At 43.7% G+C, this 16,284-nt stretch overlaps 1 protein-coding gene and 1 non-coding gene across 23 annotated transcripts in view; one reads left to right on the top strand and one right to left on the bottom strand.

The window, feature by feature from the left end:
- The window catches only part of ABHD6 (abhydrolase domain containing 6, acylglycerol lipase), a 91,735-nt gene that overhangs the window by 69,402 nt on the left and 6,049 nt on the right, over nt 1-16,284 (top strand). For 21 of the 22 annotated variants that reach the window (XM_057705032.1, XM_057705028.1, XM_057705029.1 and 18 more), the window contains 6 exons: nt 5,760-5,916; nt 7,282-7,395; nt 8,674-8,806; nt 12,704-12,861; nt 15,480-15,534; nt 16,043-16,143. In XM_057705032.1, coding sequence (XP_057561015.1) covers nt 5,760-5,916; nt 7,282-7,395; nt 8,674-8,806; nt 12,704-12,861; nt 15,480-15,534; nt 16,043-16,143 — 718 coding nt within the window. Of the gene's footprint in view, nt 1-5,004; nt 5,095-5,759; nt 5,917-7,281; nt 7,396-8,673; nt 8,807-12,703; nt 12,862-15,479; nt 15,535-16,042; nt 16,144-16,284 lie in introns of all 22 variants that reach the window. The other variant, XM_057705035.1, reaches the window with a different exon arrangement.
- Nucleotides 10,026-10,132, bottom strand: LOC130835428 (U6 spliceosomal RNA). Its single transcript, XR_009048912.1, has one exon. It is a non-coding gene; the product is annotated as a U6 spliceosomal RNA (small nuclear RNA).

The following is a 16,284-nucleotide window of genomic DNA, read 5'->3' as shown; positions in this document are numbered from 1 at the left end:
GACCGAAGTGAAAATTGGTTCATCTACTTTGGAAAACTGTTTGGAAAAATGACCCGCTAATTTCACCCAATAGAAATGTGTATATGTATTGATCAAAAGATATACGCAAACATGTTCTATAGCAGCTCCATTTTTAATACCTCCAAACTGGAAACACCCAATGTCCATGAACACTGTAATGGATAAATAAATTGAGGTGTAGTCATACAGTTACTCACACAGTGGAGTACTGTATAGCTATGAAAAGGAAATAAATAATGCTGTATTTTACAACATGAGTGATCCTTACGAACATAATATTGAGTGAGAGGAATCAGATACAAACAAGAACTTATTGTATGATCTAAAACATCCAAAACTCTCCTGTTTGAAAGTGAGGTGGTGGTTACCTTTAGGAGGTAGTAATGGGAAGAGATGTGAGGTGGGTGTCTGGGATGCTGGTCATAGTCTAGACCCTGATCTGGGTGGCAGATAATGAGTTCATTCACTTTGTGTAGATTCATCAGGCTGTACACTTATAATATGTGTACTTTTCTATATTATTTATACTTCCATTGAAAGTTTCTCTAAAAAAGTAACAATGAAGGATGTGGAGGAAGTGGATCCTTCATATGCTGCTAACGGCAATGTGGAATGATACAGCCGCTTTGGAATACGGTCTGGCAGTTCCTCAAAAGGTTTTTTTTTCTTTTTCAAAGCTACTATATGACCCAGGAATTCTACTCCTAGGTGAACTGAAAACACTGAAGAGAACAGAAAACATATGTCCACAGGAAAATTTTTATATGTATGTTCGTAGTGGCATTATTCCTAATAGCTGAGAAGCAGAAACAACCCAAATGTCCATCAACAGCTGAATGGATAAACAAATGTGGCATATCCACACAATGGAATAGTATCTAGCCTTAAAAAAGAATGAAGGGGGACTTCCTTGGTGGCGCAGTGATTAAGAATCTGCCTGCCAGTGCAGGAGACATGGGTTCGAGCCCTGGTCCCGGAAGATCCCACATGCCTTGGAGCAACTAAGCCCATGAGCCACAACTACTGAGCCTGCTCTCTAGGCCTGCAAGCCACAACTACTGAGCCCCTGTGCCACAACTACTGAGCCCCTGTGCCACAACTACTGAACCCTGGGCACCTAGAGCCCGTGCTCCGCAACAAGAGAAGCCACCACAATGAGAAGCCTGTGCACCACAACGAAGAGTAGCCCCTGCTTGCTGCAACTAGAGAAAAAAGTCCTCACACAGCAACAAAGATCCAATACAGCCTAATTAATTAATTATTTAATTATTTAAAAAAGGAATGAAGTACTGATACAGTCTATACAGGTGAACTTGAAAACATGCTGAATGAAATACGCCAGACACAAAAGGCCACATATTGAATGAACCCATTGATAGGTAATGTCTAGAACAGCAAATCCATAGAGACTTGAAGTAAACTAGTGGTTGCCAGGAGCTGCAGGGAGAGGGGAATGGTGAGTGAGTGCTGATGGGTATGGATTTCTTTCTCTCTCTCTTTTTTATTGTGGTAAAATATACACAATATAAAATTTACCTTTTTAACCATTTTTAAGTGTATAGTTCAGTCAGGTTTCTTTTTGATAAAAATGTTCCAGGATTAGTGCTGATGGTTGCACAACTTTGTGAATATATTAAAAACACCTCATTTGTACCATTTAAAAGGGTGAATTTTATGGTATGTAAGTTATGTCTCAATAAAAAGTAATGTATATTCAACATCCTTGTCATTAGGGAAATGTAAATCAAAACCACAGTGATACACTACACACACATTAGAATGGCTATTATTAAAAGAATGAAAAATAACAAGTGTTGGTGAAGATGTAGAGAAATTGGAACCCTTGTGCTTTGCTGGTAGAAATGTAAAGAGGTATAACTACTATGGAAAAGTTTAGTGGTTCTTCAAAAAGCTAAACATAGAATTACTATATGATCCAACAATTCTGCTTCTGGGTATATACCCCAGAGAAATGAAAGCAAGGACTCAAACAGATGCTTATATACAGTGTACATAGCAGCATCATTCATAATTGCCATGGAAACAATTCGAATATCCATCAACAGGTGAATGATAAACAAAATGTGGTACATACATACAATGGGACATTATTCACCCTTAAAAAGGAATGAAATTCTGATGTAGGCTACAACATGGATGAATCTTGAAAACATTATGCCAAGTGAAATAAGCCAGACACCAAAGAACAAAATGTCGTATGATTCCATGTATTTGTCACAAGATTTTCCACACTTTTCTCTTGAATTTTGGCACATGATATATTTGTAGGGCAGAATCTTTTTTATATAACACTAAAATTACCATTTATTGAATACTTCCCTATGTTGGGCATTGAACAAGACTTTGTAATGAATTATCTCTTTTAATCTTACCCATATTCTCGGTAGAATGCAACAGTTTCCCGTATTATAGGTGAGGAAATTGAGTTTCATGATCATATAGCCAGTAAATGAATGAGCTGGGATATGAGTGAGTCAACAAATTCGTGTTACTGTGTCATGATTTAGAACTTTGAAAAATGCATGTTTTGTCATAAGAAGAGCTGTTAAGCTAGCCAATTTTATTGTATTTTTAATGTTTTGAATAGGCAGTACATCCATTGAAAAAGTACTAAAAAGAACGTGATAAGTCTCCCTCCCACCACTGTTCCCTCTGCACCTCCTTCTCACAGTATTTCCCACCTCCGCTCCAGATACTCATCGTAATAGCGCCTTGTATCTGCTCCCATGCGTTTTGTATGCAGCTATGAGTGAATATGAACGTGTCCTCATCTCCCTCTCCCTTTATTGTACACAAAGGGGTAAAGCTGATCCATTTCAGCTATTTGCTATTGCAAGATCTGGCTGCCTCTTTGGTGTAAATTATACCACTAAGTGAATCTCTGGTTGAATTAATTATCTTTCATCTTGGAGAGATTCTTCATGCAGAGAATTCAATTTGTTTAGATGGCAATTTCATATTGAAATCAATTTCAGGCCAAACTCCAGCACTGCCAAGTCTTATGTAACCAACAGAAGCTGAGCTTTCAACCAGCTGCCATATGTTGTAAGGAATAAAAGCAGAGGGCTGATGAGATAATTCTTAAGAAACAAATTCTCACTCTCAAAGTCTCTAGGAAAAATATATTTGGGGCAGAAGGCGGTGGGGAGGGCATATGACCTTTATCGAGCTCATCCACCATAGTGGAAATAATGTCTGTACAAAATCAAATGTTTGTTACCATAAATTCTGCATCACAATTAATAGTCAATTCAATCAAAATCCAGTACTTGAGAATGAATAGCTTCTTCGAAACCACAGTAACACTTAAATGTGGTTAAGACTCTGATGGCCAGTCCTGGTGTCTGAGTGATTCCCTGGGCCCAGCAAAGGGACCATGTTTCCAGAGCCCTGAAGACGAGGGATAACACCCCAAAACATGGCCTCATTTTCCACTCCACGTTCATTAGCCAGGTAGCGGCCAAGAGCAAAGGCCACATCTCCCAATACTTGGCAAACAAATGCAGTATTGCCGCATAAACTGATTGCTTCTCGGAGGTGTCCTCAGCTGTATTTGTGGAGAAGTTTCAGGAACAAGTCGAGGCGCGGCCATCCTTCTGTGAGACTGGAGAGAGTCTATGAAAGAATCTGGATGTCATGAAGGAGGCAGTGGTTCAGGCAGAGGAAGCCACTGCTGAGATTACTAGGAAGCTGGAGAAACAGGAGAAGAAATGCTTAAGGAAGGAAAAGAATGACTGGCTGCAGTTCTCCTCACATCTTTAGAAAACAGCAGCAGTGCCCAGGAGGAGTGTGAGGAGACCAGTGCAAGATCCAAAAAGAAGAAAGCGAAAGCCCCAGGAGGCTCCTCAGAAGAATGGAGTGGAAGATTTGTCTGTCTCTTTCTCCAAACCAAAGAAAAAGAAATCCTTTGCCAAGGAGGAGCTGGTTAGTAGTGATCTTGAAGAGACAGCCAGCCGTCAGTGTAAATCTTCCCAAGAAGAAGCAGTCTTTTCCCAAGTTAGTGACCCTGAAGTGTTGGGAAACAAGAGTATCTCAAAGAAAAAGAGAAAATTCTCGGGACTTCCCTGGTGGTCCAGTGGGTAAGACTCCATCCTCCCCAGTGCAGGGGGCCTGGGTTTGATCCCTGGTCAGGGAACTAGATCTCCCATATGCTGGAACTAAGAAGCCCACATGCCGCAGCGAAGGTCCTGCATGCAACTAAGGCCTGGTGCAGCCAAAATAAATACGTTAAAAAAAAAGTATTAAAAAAAAAGGAAAAATTCTCCTCCAAGGAGGAGCCATAAGCAATGGACCTGAGGCTGCTGGCAGCAAGAGCAGCAGCTCCAAGGAAAGAAACATTTCCAAAAGCTATCCCAGGAAGATGACAATGGACACTTCCCTGGTGGGGTGTAACCCACAGAGACACTTCCCAACCCATCTCCTGTATCCCAATTAAAAACAAATTCACAGGAATACATAAATAAATAAGGTTAAGACTCAAATGCAAAAATTCAGTTGGTTGAAAGGCTAAACATCCAGCTTGCTCAAGTAGAATTACAAAATAGGCAAAATAGGGACTTCCCTGGTGGCACAGTGGTTAAGAATCCACCTGCCAGTGCATGGGACATGGGTTCAATCCCTGGTCAGGGAAGATCCCACATGCTGTGGAGCAACTAAGCCTGTGCACCACAACTACTGAGCCCATGCTTTGCAACAGAAGCCACTGCAGTGAGAAACCCATGCACTGCAATGAAGAGTAGCCTCCACTCGCCTCAACTAGAGAAAGCCTGTGCGCAGCAACCAAGACCCAACGCAGCCAAAAATAAATAAATTTAAAACAAAATAGGCAAAATAGTATTTCTCACAGAGATGCAGTCACTGGAATCATCCACACTGTACAACTGCGAGGTATGTTGAGTCCTGAGACAATAAGGAATCCAGGCATCTGTCAGACAGTCTCCTGTTGTCCTTCTTCCCATCCAGAGATTGTGGATGTGGAATGACACCACCGCCAGCAGCCGCAGCCTTGATGAGAGAGTCTGATTCTTCAGCTCCACAAATAGCAAGTTGCAGGTGAGAAGAAGGAACACGCTTTACCTTTAAGTCTTTTGGTGCATTTCCTTCCAATTAAAGCACCTCTGCAGTGAGGTCCTCCAGCACGGCTGTGCTGTACCCAGAGGCACTCATGCCCTCACGTCCACGCTGCTCATCCCAGATTTTAGGTGTCAGTGAACATGGCCCACCAGGAGCTGTGAGCCAGCTCTCTGCGAGGGGAGATCGCCTTTGTCTTGGTGTCTTTGGAGTCCTTCGCAGCCTTACTACCAGCCATTTTGAATTTTGTTGAAGTTCAAACAAGCAAGGCAGAGAAAGGGCTCCGTCATAAACCCAGTGAGGTCCCATTGCCTATTCCTTCTTTGCACTGCAATTCAAACTGCTAGAAATTCGTGTTAACAAAGAGTTATTATGTGTCATGCTTCTTAAGAAGACACCCCCTTTTCCCTTCCTGATAGAGTGCTTAGTAACATATATACCAGAATATTCACATAAGGTGCTTTCTGGAATGGTTTGGGTAGCGCTCCTTTCAGGTGAAGCTCTAGGGGCTGCAGAGACGTGTGTGGAGGACGAGGGCTGGGAGAAGTGTTGTTCTAACTTCACAGTAAGGCTGTACAGAGTCCTCCTCCCGCAGCTGCTTCTCTGGAGCTCGCTGACTTTGACTTGCCTGTATTTTCCGTCTCCAGGTACTGGCGGAGGGCACTGGGCATGCAGGTCCGCTATGTGCGCCACGAAGACTATCAGTTCTGCTACTCCTGCCGCGGCAGGCCTGGCCACAGACCTTCCGTCCTCATGCTCCACGGATTCTCTGCCCACAAGGACATGTGGCTTAGCGTGGTCAAGGTGCAGTTCTAGAGCTTTCCCTCTTCAGTAAAGGAAAGGGTATCCACTTGGACACAATGTAACCAGCAGTGGTAGAAAGCAAGGGGAACCCGGAATTGTGGCTCAGATCATCCTAAAAGTAATGCAGTATATTATTCAGGTCTTTTTATCAGAGTTTATTGAGTTGAATGTTATTTGTAAAATTTGTGCCTTAAAAATCATTTCAACGTGGGAATACTTCTTAGGGAAGGTTTCTGACGCTTAGCTTCGTCTCAGGTCTGTCATGACTCTCAGCATCCAGCTTTTAAAAAATCATTTTTTTATACTCCAAGATTCTCCTCTTCCTTCCCCTCCTCCTCCCTTTTCTGCTTCTCCTTCTCCCTCCCCACCTCGTTCCCTCTTCCTTCTATTTTTGCTTTTCCTTTTCCTTAGCCCTTTAGAGAAACAGTCTTGATCTGGCAGCTTTCTGGGGTAGTTTTCCAAATCACCTTCCTGGTTTACTTGCGTGTCGCAACTTGCTTCACTTGGTAAGAATGAATAGCTGGTGAAGATGGGGGCTGGGAGAGGTCTGAGAGGGAAGCATCCCAGGCTCCCACCTCAAGCAGGACCATACCTGAATGATCCCAAGTGTACTCTACACCAGGAGGAAGAGGCTCACACATCCTCTAGTTCCTTATGTTCTTATTTCCAAATTTCACTATGAGGACAGTCATCCTCATACCTTAATGAACCTCTCACTTCTCGTCTCCATCTTTCATGTAACTGGATGTTTGTTTATTGATAACTGATGTTTCTCAGATTCCTGAGTAAATGTGGCACATACTTAAATGGAAGTAGCTATTTAGAATAAAAATACCCTAGGAATTAGATCTTAATGCAAAAAACAAAAAACCAAAAAAATGTTGAAACCAGAATTAGGGTGATCAGACCTGGTTCTTAGGAAAAACATTGCTCCTGTGGGCTCTGGCGCTGGCCAGGACTGTGGAAGAGCAGAACCATCCCTTAGAGTTCCACGCCAGTGGCTGCCTGACTGGGGTAAGCGTAGAAGGGGTGAGGGAAAGGAGAAGGAGGTAGTCCCTGCCAGCTGGTGTCAAGAAGGTGAAGGACTCAAGCCTGCTACCCTGGACCTTTGTCCCCCTTTTCCAGTCATCCCCCGAGTCCCCTTCCATTTGTGTATTAGACACTGGGGGCGTCTGCTCCCTTTAAGGCTACTGGCAATGTTTATTCACATCAGAGGTTACTAGGGTAAGACACTGGGTGGTCCAGGTTCATACCTCCCCATGGATGGCTATCCAGGTCACTTGGTAAGTGGGGGCAGCCTCCCCAGAAAACGGGCAGACGTGTTCTACACACCACATACTGACCCTCAGGACTGTGTGTCCTCAGTTCCTTCCAAAGAACCTGCACTTGGTCTGCGTGGACATGCCAGGACATGAGGGCACCACCCGCTCCGCCCTGGATGACCTGTCCATAGACGGGCAAGTCGAGAGGATACACCAGGTAAGCGGGAGGCTCCTGGTGGGTGCCGCCCACTGTTGCATGTCCAAGTCTGAGGAGCAGGCAAGGGAGTTGGGTTCTGACTCCGCTTGTCTCCAGTGCATTCTGTCTGCAAGGAATTGCACACAAAATGGCAGCAGCCACATGGCATCCTTGGTCAGCTGTGGAGGGCCAGGGGTGATTGCAGACTGTTCTCCTCTAAGCCTGTTGCAGCTGTTTCTGAAGAAATACAGTCGCATTTTCTCCGCTCTTCAGAAAGAGAGTTTAGAATTCCTCAAGACCATTTATTTCCTTGGAGTCTATTTTTCTGCTTAGCAGCTACATGATGACAGTAACAGCAGGTCTGCCTAGCTTTAGAGGATGTGGAGGGTGCTTTTTGCACTTTGTTCTAATTTAGTATCTGTCTTCAGCCCCCTCTGGCTGGGCTTTCAAGTTCATGAGGCTCATGAAGCATTTCAAAAGTCAGTGGTTCATAAGCTTCAAATTGACATTAAGTATTTTCCCGAGTCGAGGATATTTATTTAATGTGTGCCCCTCTCCCGTCTTTAAACTAGGTATTCTGTAGAGGTCAGGAAGCTTGTTTCTTTCACTCTTTGCTGTATCCTAAGCAGCTGACCGTAGTTCCTTGTACATAATAGATATCCAATAAATATTTTTTAGGTGAATGGGTAGATGGGTGGGTAGTTGTTGAGTGTTTGGATGGCTGGTTGAATGAACAATTGGATGGTTGAATAGGTGGATGGGTGGATAGTTATATGAATAGGTGGTTGGATGGATGGGAAGGCCTGTATATTAGGGCAAGAGTCAGCAAACTGTAGCCCGTGGGCCCTATTTCGCCTGCCGCCGAGTTTTGTAAGCTAAGTTTTATTGGAACATAGCCACACTCATTTACATGTTGCCTTTAGCTGCTTTTGCGCTGCAATAGGAGAGTTGAATAGTTGCAACAGAGATCGTATGGCCCGCAAAAATCTTCCCGAGAAAATGTTTATTCTTTTAAAATATAGACCTTTATTTTACAAGTTTGCTGACTCACATATTAGGGGAATCCTTGTTGGTTTTATACTTACAAAGGACCCTTCAATAACCCGTGCCAGGTAAAGAGAAGTACATGCATGCAACAGGGCTCTTCTGGGTAATAGATCCAGTAGATTTCAGACCCGCTTTCATCAATAGCCCTTTGCACTTGTCCTCATAGGACGTGCAGAGGTTTTCCACTCTGTAAGCACCATTGTCATTGTCCACAGCTGCATGACCAAGCCTCTCTCTCATTTCCCTTCCTAGTTTGTAGACTGCCTCAAGCTGAACAAGAAACCCTTCCACCTGATAGGCACCTCCATGGGCGGCCACGTGGCCGGGGTGTATGCGGCTTACTACCCATCGGACGTCTGCAGCTTGTCTCTTGTGTGCCCAGCTGGTGAGTTATGAGGCTAAAATAGCCGTGTGAACGCCTTGGACACAGCGGGGTCTGAATCTCTGAAGAAATAAATGGCAGTGCCTGCTATGACTGTTTTTTTAGAATCATCTTTTTGAGGATATTTTAGAGATACTAATCAGATTGCTTTAGTGACATAATCAAACAGTAGTTGTATAACGATAATCATACCCGTGGTGAGTTTTTAAATCTTTTTTCATTGTTAACTTTATTTTTTAAATTATTTATTTATTTATTTACTTATTTATTTATTGGCTGTGTTGGTCTTTGTTGCTGTGCTCAGGCTTTTCTCTAGTTGCATTGAGCAGGGGTTGCTCTTCGTTGTGGTGCGTGGGCTTCTCGTTGTGGTGGCTTCTCTTGTTGCAGAGCATGGGCTCTAGGTATGCAGGCTTCAGTAGTTGTGGCACGTGGGCTCAATACTTGTGGCTCACTGGCTCTAGAGTGCAGGCTCAGTAGTTGTGGCGCACGGGCTTAGTTGCTCCGTGGCATGTGGGATCTTCCTGGACCAGGGATCGAACCCATATCCCCTGCATTGGCAGGCAGATTCTTTTTTTTTTTTTAAGAACTTTTATTGGGATACAATTGACATACAATAAACGGCATATATTTAAAGTGTACAATTTGATTTTTTTTTTCTTATTAGTAATGTATATATGGCAATCCCAATTTCCCAATTCATTTCCCCCCCTCCCCCCACCCCTTTCCCCACTTCGTGTCCATATGTTTGTTCTCTACACCTGTGTATCTGTTTCTTGGCAGGCAGATTCTTAACCACTGCGCCACCAGGGAAGTTCCCATATTGAGTTTTAAAATATAGAACCTGAAAAAAATAAAATAGCATGCGTTGTTCCACAAAGAATTTGAGGTGGTTAATTAAAATGTGTATAGTACTTTACAGCATATAAATATAATTTGAAATATAATGATGATATTAACATCCAATATTTATTGAATTCTTATGAGCGAAACTGTTTATATGGATTTAATTCTAGCCATAACCTTATGAGATGAAGCTACTATTATTATGCCTCTTCCTTTTTTTGCTAAAGACTCAGAGATCTTTATTCATGACAAGATTTCTTTTTAAATCAACAAAGTTTACTTTCTCTCTTTTTAAATGTATTCCTGTCAACTTGAACTGTAGTATGTCCCCAGAAATTATGATCTGAAGTTGGATTTTTATTTTTTTTATTTTTATTTTTAAAATATGAAACACTTCATGAATTTGCATGTCGTCCTTGCACAGGGGCTGTGCTAATCTTCTCTGTATTGTTCCAATTTTAGTATATATGCTGCTGAAGTAAGCACTAAAGTTGGATTTTTAATTTTTTTGTGTAACTTGGATTTATAGTGTGTTAGTGAGAAAAATCTTAATTTTCCCCTCTTTTCTTTCTCTTGTTCCCCTCCCCACCCCCAGTACTTTATTGGAGTATGGTTTACACATAGTAAATTGTCCAGATTTTTAATGTACATCTCAGTGACTTTTTACATATGTAATTATTATCTAGATCAAGATAGTACGCCCATTTTATAGGTGGGAACATAAAAGTAATTATGTTAGTGCTGGAGCCAGGATAGGCACTGATCCTAGGCTGTCTGACTCTAGAACCCAAGCTGTGGCTTTTGAGGAAGTCCTTTCATATTCACTACCTCGTTATATGATCCATCACCTCCTTTACCCACTAGAATATAGCCATGAATTGAACTTGTACCCCTTCTACTGAAACATAACTAAATTTACCTTTGAAATCTTTCACTCACTTTGAAAGTTAAGTTTTCAGGTCTGTAAGCTCATTGAAATTGAAGGCAAGCTCCCAAAGGGTTTTCTCTTCTCCTTTTCCCAAGCACTGTATCTGAGATCATTTGGTCTTATAATAATAAAGTTTGAGAATTGGAGGAATAGCCTCTCTGGAAGAGTATTAGATTTTAAATCACTTATGGAAGGTCAGATCTAACTGGCTTTTAATTTTTTTAAAAAAAATTTATTTCATTTATGTATTTATTTTTGGCTGCATTGGGTCTTTGTTGCTGTGCGTGGGCTTTCTCTAGTTGTGGTAAAGTGGGGGCTACTCTTTGTTGTGGTGCAAGGGCTTCTCATTGTGGTGGCTTCTTTTGTTGCAGAGCATGGGCTCTAGACTGCAGGCTCAGTAGTTGTTGCACACAGGCTTAGTTGCTCTGCAGCATGTGGGATCTTCCCGGACCAGGGCTCAAACCAATGTTTCCCGCATTGGCAGGCGGATTCTTAACCACTGAACCACCAGGGAAGTCCCTAACTGGCTTTTTTGAGTGTATGTTCATTTGCTCAGAGAAGAGTTTTACACCTGAGTTTCCATTAGAAATTTAGAATTAAATTGGTTTGTATGCAAAAATGAAAAGATACACTTTTTTTACTTTGAAATCATTTAAAATTTACAGAAATGTTGCAAAGATAGTACACAGAGGCCCACATACCCTTCACCCGGTTCTCTCCTTTAACAGCTCACATACCTTAGTAAATTTGTCATAACTAGGGAACCAGCATTGGTACGTTACTGTTAACTAAACTCCAGGCTTTATTTGGATTTCATTAGTTTTTCCACAAATGTCCTTTTCTGTTCCAGGATCCAATTCAGGAAATACCACATGACATTTCATTTAGGATTATTTTTAAAGCGAAGGGAAATAGATCGTGTAATCTACCTGTGGCATCATGAGGGCCACATGATACCCATGTTAGATTTAGAGGAGTTGCTGAATATATATAGGAGGTTTATAAAGTGAATTTCTGTAGCACAGTATGGGTGCCACTGCCTCTCTTTCAAAGCTCTAGCTCTTCAGCTAAGTTAAACACCTAGAAATTTGTTCAGTGTTGGAAATGAAATTAGTCTCACCCTCCTGTATACATCAGTTCCTGTGAACTCTCATATCCTGCTTCAGGTGATAGAAAGTAATGGTCACAGTCTCAAAGCTACTCAGGCTCAGGATTGCCTAATGCTTTCCTGGAGGAAGAGGGACTGTGTATAGGGCAGCTACGGCCCCAACATAGGGGGCAGCTCACAAGTGGACTCGCTCTCACTGTGTTTTATGTATTGGCCCCAAATAAGAGATTATAAAGTGTGTCCAGGCCAAGGGAAGGAGTAGTCAGTCACTCCATTCCAGTCATGTTTTCACCAGGTCTCCGCTCAACCATACAGATGTGAAAGGGGCTCAGGGAAGTCGCCTTTAGACCAGTGCTTCTTAAACTCTATCCTGCGTGTGAGTCCCCTGGCAACTTAAATGCAGGTTCCGATTTGAGAGACTTAGGAAAGGGGCTGAGATGCTGCATTTCTTATGGGCTCCCAGTACTGCTGGTCCATGGACCACAGTTTGAGTAACCAGACCCTAAAATATTCCAAAGAATTTTTTTCTATGTTTCTCAGAGTGTAGTTTTGACTCAGCAAGGATGTCAGTACCAATTAAAAAGAAATCTGCTGGAATTTCCTGGTGGCATGGTGGTTAAGAATCTGCCTGCCAATGCAGAGGACATGGGTTTGATCCCTGGTCCGGGAAGATCCCACATGCCGCAGAGCAACTAAGCCCGTGTGCCACAACTACTGAGCCCACGTGCTGCAAGTACTGAAGCCTTCGAGCCTAGAGCCCATGCTCCGCAACAAGAGAAGACACCACAATGAGAAGCCCACACACCACAAAAAGAGTAGCCCCGACTCGCCGCAACTAGAGAAAGTCCCTGAACAGCAACAAAGACCCAACACAGCCAAAAAAAAAAATTAGAAATCTACTGGTGAAAAACACCTGAAATATATTAGCTCTGGGCTGATATTGGAAGTTCTTTATATAAAATGGGGTTTGGTAAGAAGGTAGATATATTATTGCCAAGCTGTTTTGCTTTGAATCCCACAGGTCTGCAGTACTCAACTGATAACCAGTTCGTACAACGGCTCAAAGAACTGCAGGAGTCGGCCGCCGTGGAGAAGATCCCCCTGATCCCGTCCACTCCAGAAGAGATGAGTGAAATGCTCCAGCTCTGCTCCTATGTCCGCTTCAAGGTGCCCCAGCAGGTAACATGGTCTCAGCAGCAGTGTGCCTGCCTTCCGCCCAGGTCTCAGGTGGCCAGTACCTGCTTCCTCCATGCGTTCCCGCCTTGTGCTCATCTGTTTATTCATTCAACAAGTATCTGCATCATGCCTGTGAGGTATCCGGCCCTGTGCTTGGGGACCAAGGGAAATAAATAAGACAGAGAAGGTCCCTGGGCAGATGCAGGCCAGTGGGGCAGACAGACAATTAACAAGAAGACAAATAATTACAAACCATAATAAGTTTCATAGAGGAAATGAAGACAGTGCAATGACTGAAAACAGGGAGAGGGGAGAAGCTTTGATAAGCCTCTGTGAGAAAGCAGCATGGGCAGAGATGGATAAAACATAGTCAAGTTCAAGATGCTGGAAGGAGGCCAGGGTGACTGGAGCGCAGAGGGTGAGGGAAAGAATGGATTGAGATAAGGTTGGAAAGGGAGGCAGGGGCTGAATCAGAGATTCTCATTTTTTAAAAAAATCTCAGGACCCCTTTACACTCTTAAGAATGATTGAGAACCCCAAAGAGCTTCTGTTCATGAAGGTTTATAACTACTAATGTTTACCATATTAGAAATTAAAACTCAGAAAAACTTAAAACACAAGAATATTACAGGCACTCATTTCATTAGCCATCAGAATGATGACACTATTCCTCATCATGTAGGCTCTGAAAATCAGTATGCTTTAGAGAGAATGAAAGTGGAAAAGGCAAGTGACATTTAGTGTCATTAAAAAATAGTTTGACATCTTGGACTTGCAAGAACCACTTTGAAGACCACTGGGCTAGATCATGTAGGACTTTATAGGTTACGGGAAGGAGACTAGAGGTTTTCTAAGTACAATGGGAGAAACACTCAAGGATTGCAGGGGAGCACAGACAGGAACAGAGAAGCCCATTGGGTGCTGTTGTGGCTTGGAGATGAGGGTGGTATGTTCTATCTCTGAAATCCTCTTTTTAGTCATGACGTTGCCCTGATCCCTCTCCACTGATCTCTTTCCAGAATAGAGTGGCCAAACAAGGTTTTAGAAAATTCCACATTTTGAGTTGTCAGGGATGTGAAAACACTGGGAGAAGATAAATGCAGGTCTCAAAGTCTTTCCCAGAGCCCCTGAGGACTCAGCCCACTGTGTCACATTGTGTCATGATTGTCTCTTTGTTTGTTTATGGCTTCCGTTCTTACCTCTGTAAGAGCGAGGACTTTGTCTTTGGCTATTCTTTCCCCAGCCTTTAGCACAGTGCTTGCATGAGGTAGGTCCTAGGTATAGATTGGATGGATCAGTGGATGGGAGGAGGCCTGCATAATACAGGGATGGGGAATGGATGTGTGGGTAGAGGCAGGGTCGATGGGTGCGTGAACTGATGCTCATGCATGCATTGATGGTTTAGGGATGCAGAATAGATGGATGGCTGGATGCCTGGTTGGATGGATGGGAGGATGTCTGGAGACAGCAGGGATGGAAGTGGATGGATTGGTGGATGCAGGATAGATGGATACATGGGCAGACACATGCATATATGATTCAGAGGTGCAGCGTGGGTGGGTGATGGATAATGGATGTCTGCGTGAAGTGGGGATGGAGGGTGGATGGCTAGATGCAGGGTAAGTGGACATATGGATAGACATGTGCATTTCTGAGTCAGAGATGCAGGATGGATGGATAGGTGGGTAGGTGGAGCAGAGGTGGAGGATGGATGGATGCAAGATGGATAGACACATGTGTGCAGGATAGATGGTAGAACAAAGAAAATGTCTGATGCTGAGCACACTGTGTTGGACAGTTTGCCATTGGTCTCACCTCTGGGCTTCCAATTCCAGAATGGTCAGATTCTGTCATGCTCCAGAGGGTGGGTTCAGTCCAGAGCAGTTATGGCCGGATCTTCCCACTTCAGTCAGTGCACAGGACTCCTGAGAGTGCATTTAAGGAGTTCAGACCATTCCCAGGGAGATGAGAGGAGTGATGGCTGCTAATGTGACCTCAGGGTTCTTGAGGTGGGGGAAGAGGCGGGAGGTGTTCTTTCTGGCCACACCACCTCACTGGGTCAAGCTCCCAGGGTCCCGGAGACCTGGCCTGTCCGCATGTGCTGCAGCCTCACAGCCGCAGCAGGGAGGGCCAGGGCAGTGTCACCCAGGGAGCACAGGACGTTGGAAGCCTTCCCAGAATTTCCCCTATAGTTTATTTCTTCATTGAGAGGCCCGTCGTCCCCAATGGTTTAATTTTTTTAAAATAGGCCTGTTTTGCATTGAGTATTACTGAATAATTGATATTATTTCCATCCTGATTGTGTCTCAGGCTAAGCAGAGAATTTCTCAAAGGTAAAGCAGCTATCAGACCATCTCAAGTGTATTTTACAGGCTGCAGGAGACTTTTGGCTTCACAGTATTACCAAAGTTCCTTCACGATGAAAAAGAAAAAAGCCTCTTCTGAACCTAACTCCCCATTGCATTGCATAATACATCATGGGAATTTGAAGGACCAGGCCCTACAAACCTTGACAGTGCCCTAGACTGCTGGACTTCGTTTCCTTCATTGTCCCAGACCCATGTGAAGCCTGAGGGTACGACTCTTCCCTTGCCTTCTGACTTTGGGTTATTTATCCTTAGATCCTGCAAGGCCTTGTCGACGTCCGCATCCCTCATAACAACTTTTACCGAAAGTGTAAGTAGCCCTGCATTAAGCTCTGAGCTGGTGACAAGTCAAGCTTTATGGGTGACTGGCTTTTCTTTCTTTCTGTCTGTCTGCCTATCTATCTATCTATCTATCTATCTGTCTATCTGTGGCTGCATTGGGTCTTTGTTGTGATATGCGGGCTTCTCATTGTGGCAGCTTTCCTTGTTGCAGAGCACGGGCTCTAGGCCTGTGGGCTTCAGTAGTTGTGGCACACAGGCTCAGTAGTTGTGGCGCACAGGCTTAGTTGCTCTGTGGCATGTGGGATCTTCCTGGCCCAGGGCTCGAACCCGTGTCCCCTGCATTGGCAAGCAGATTCTTAACCACTGCGCCACCAGGAAAGTTCCCTGGCCCTTATTTCTTACATTTCTGAGACTTTGATAGTTTTCTGGGGCCCCTCAAGAAAAAAGGAGTTCCTTAGACTCAAAGAGTGTCTATACTCAGTGGTGTCCACTGCACAGTCCAGCATGCACTCACTTTGTTCTCCTTCCCTGAAAAGTGTTTTTGGAAATCGTCAGTGAGAAGTCGAGATACTCCCTCCATCAGAACATGGACAAGATCAAGGTCCCGACGCTGATCATCTGGGGGAAGCAAGACCAGGTATGTAGTGTGTCCCTGGGGCCGCCTGTGCCAGTTACACCGGCCTCTGAGGAAAGCTAGTGGTCGTTTCTAGTGGGAGCCCAGCTGGTTTCTGATACCAGGAAGAGGTGGCACACACCTGGGCCAGGTGCCAGTATTCAT

This window comes from Hippopotamus amphibius, chromosome 13, assembly GCF_030028045.1.
Source record: "Hippopotamus amphibius kiboko isolate mHipAmp2 chromosome 13, mHipAmp2.hap2, whole genome shotgun sequence".
NCBI classification, from domain to species: Eukaryota; Metazoa; Chordata; class Mammalia; order Artiodactyla; family Hippopotamidae; genus Hippopotamus; species Hippopotamus amphibius.
The sequence above is the reverse complement of the archived record's forward strand: the minus strand, read 5'-3'. Positions and strand labels throughout refer to the sequence as shown.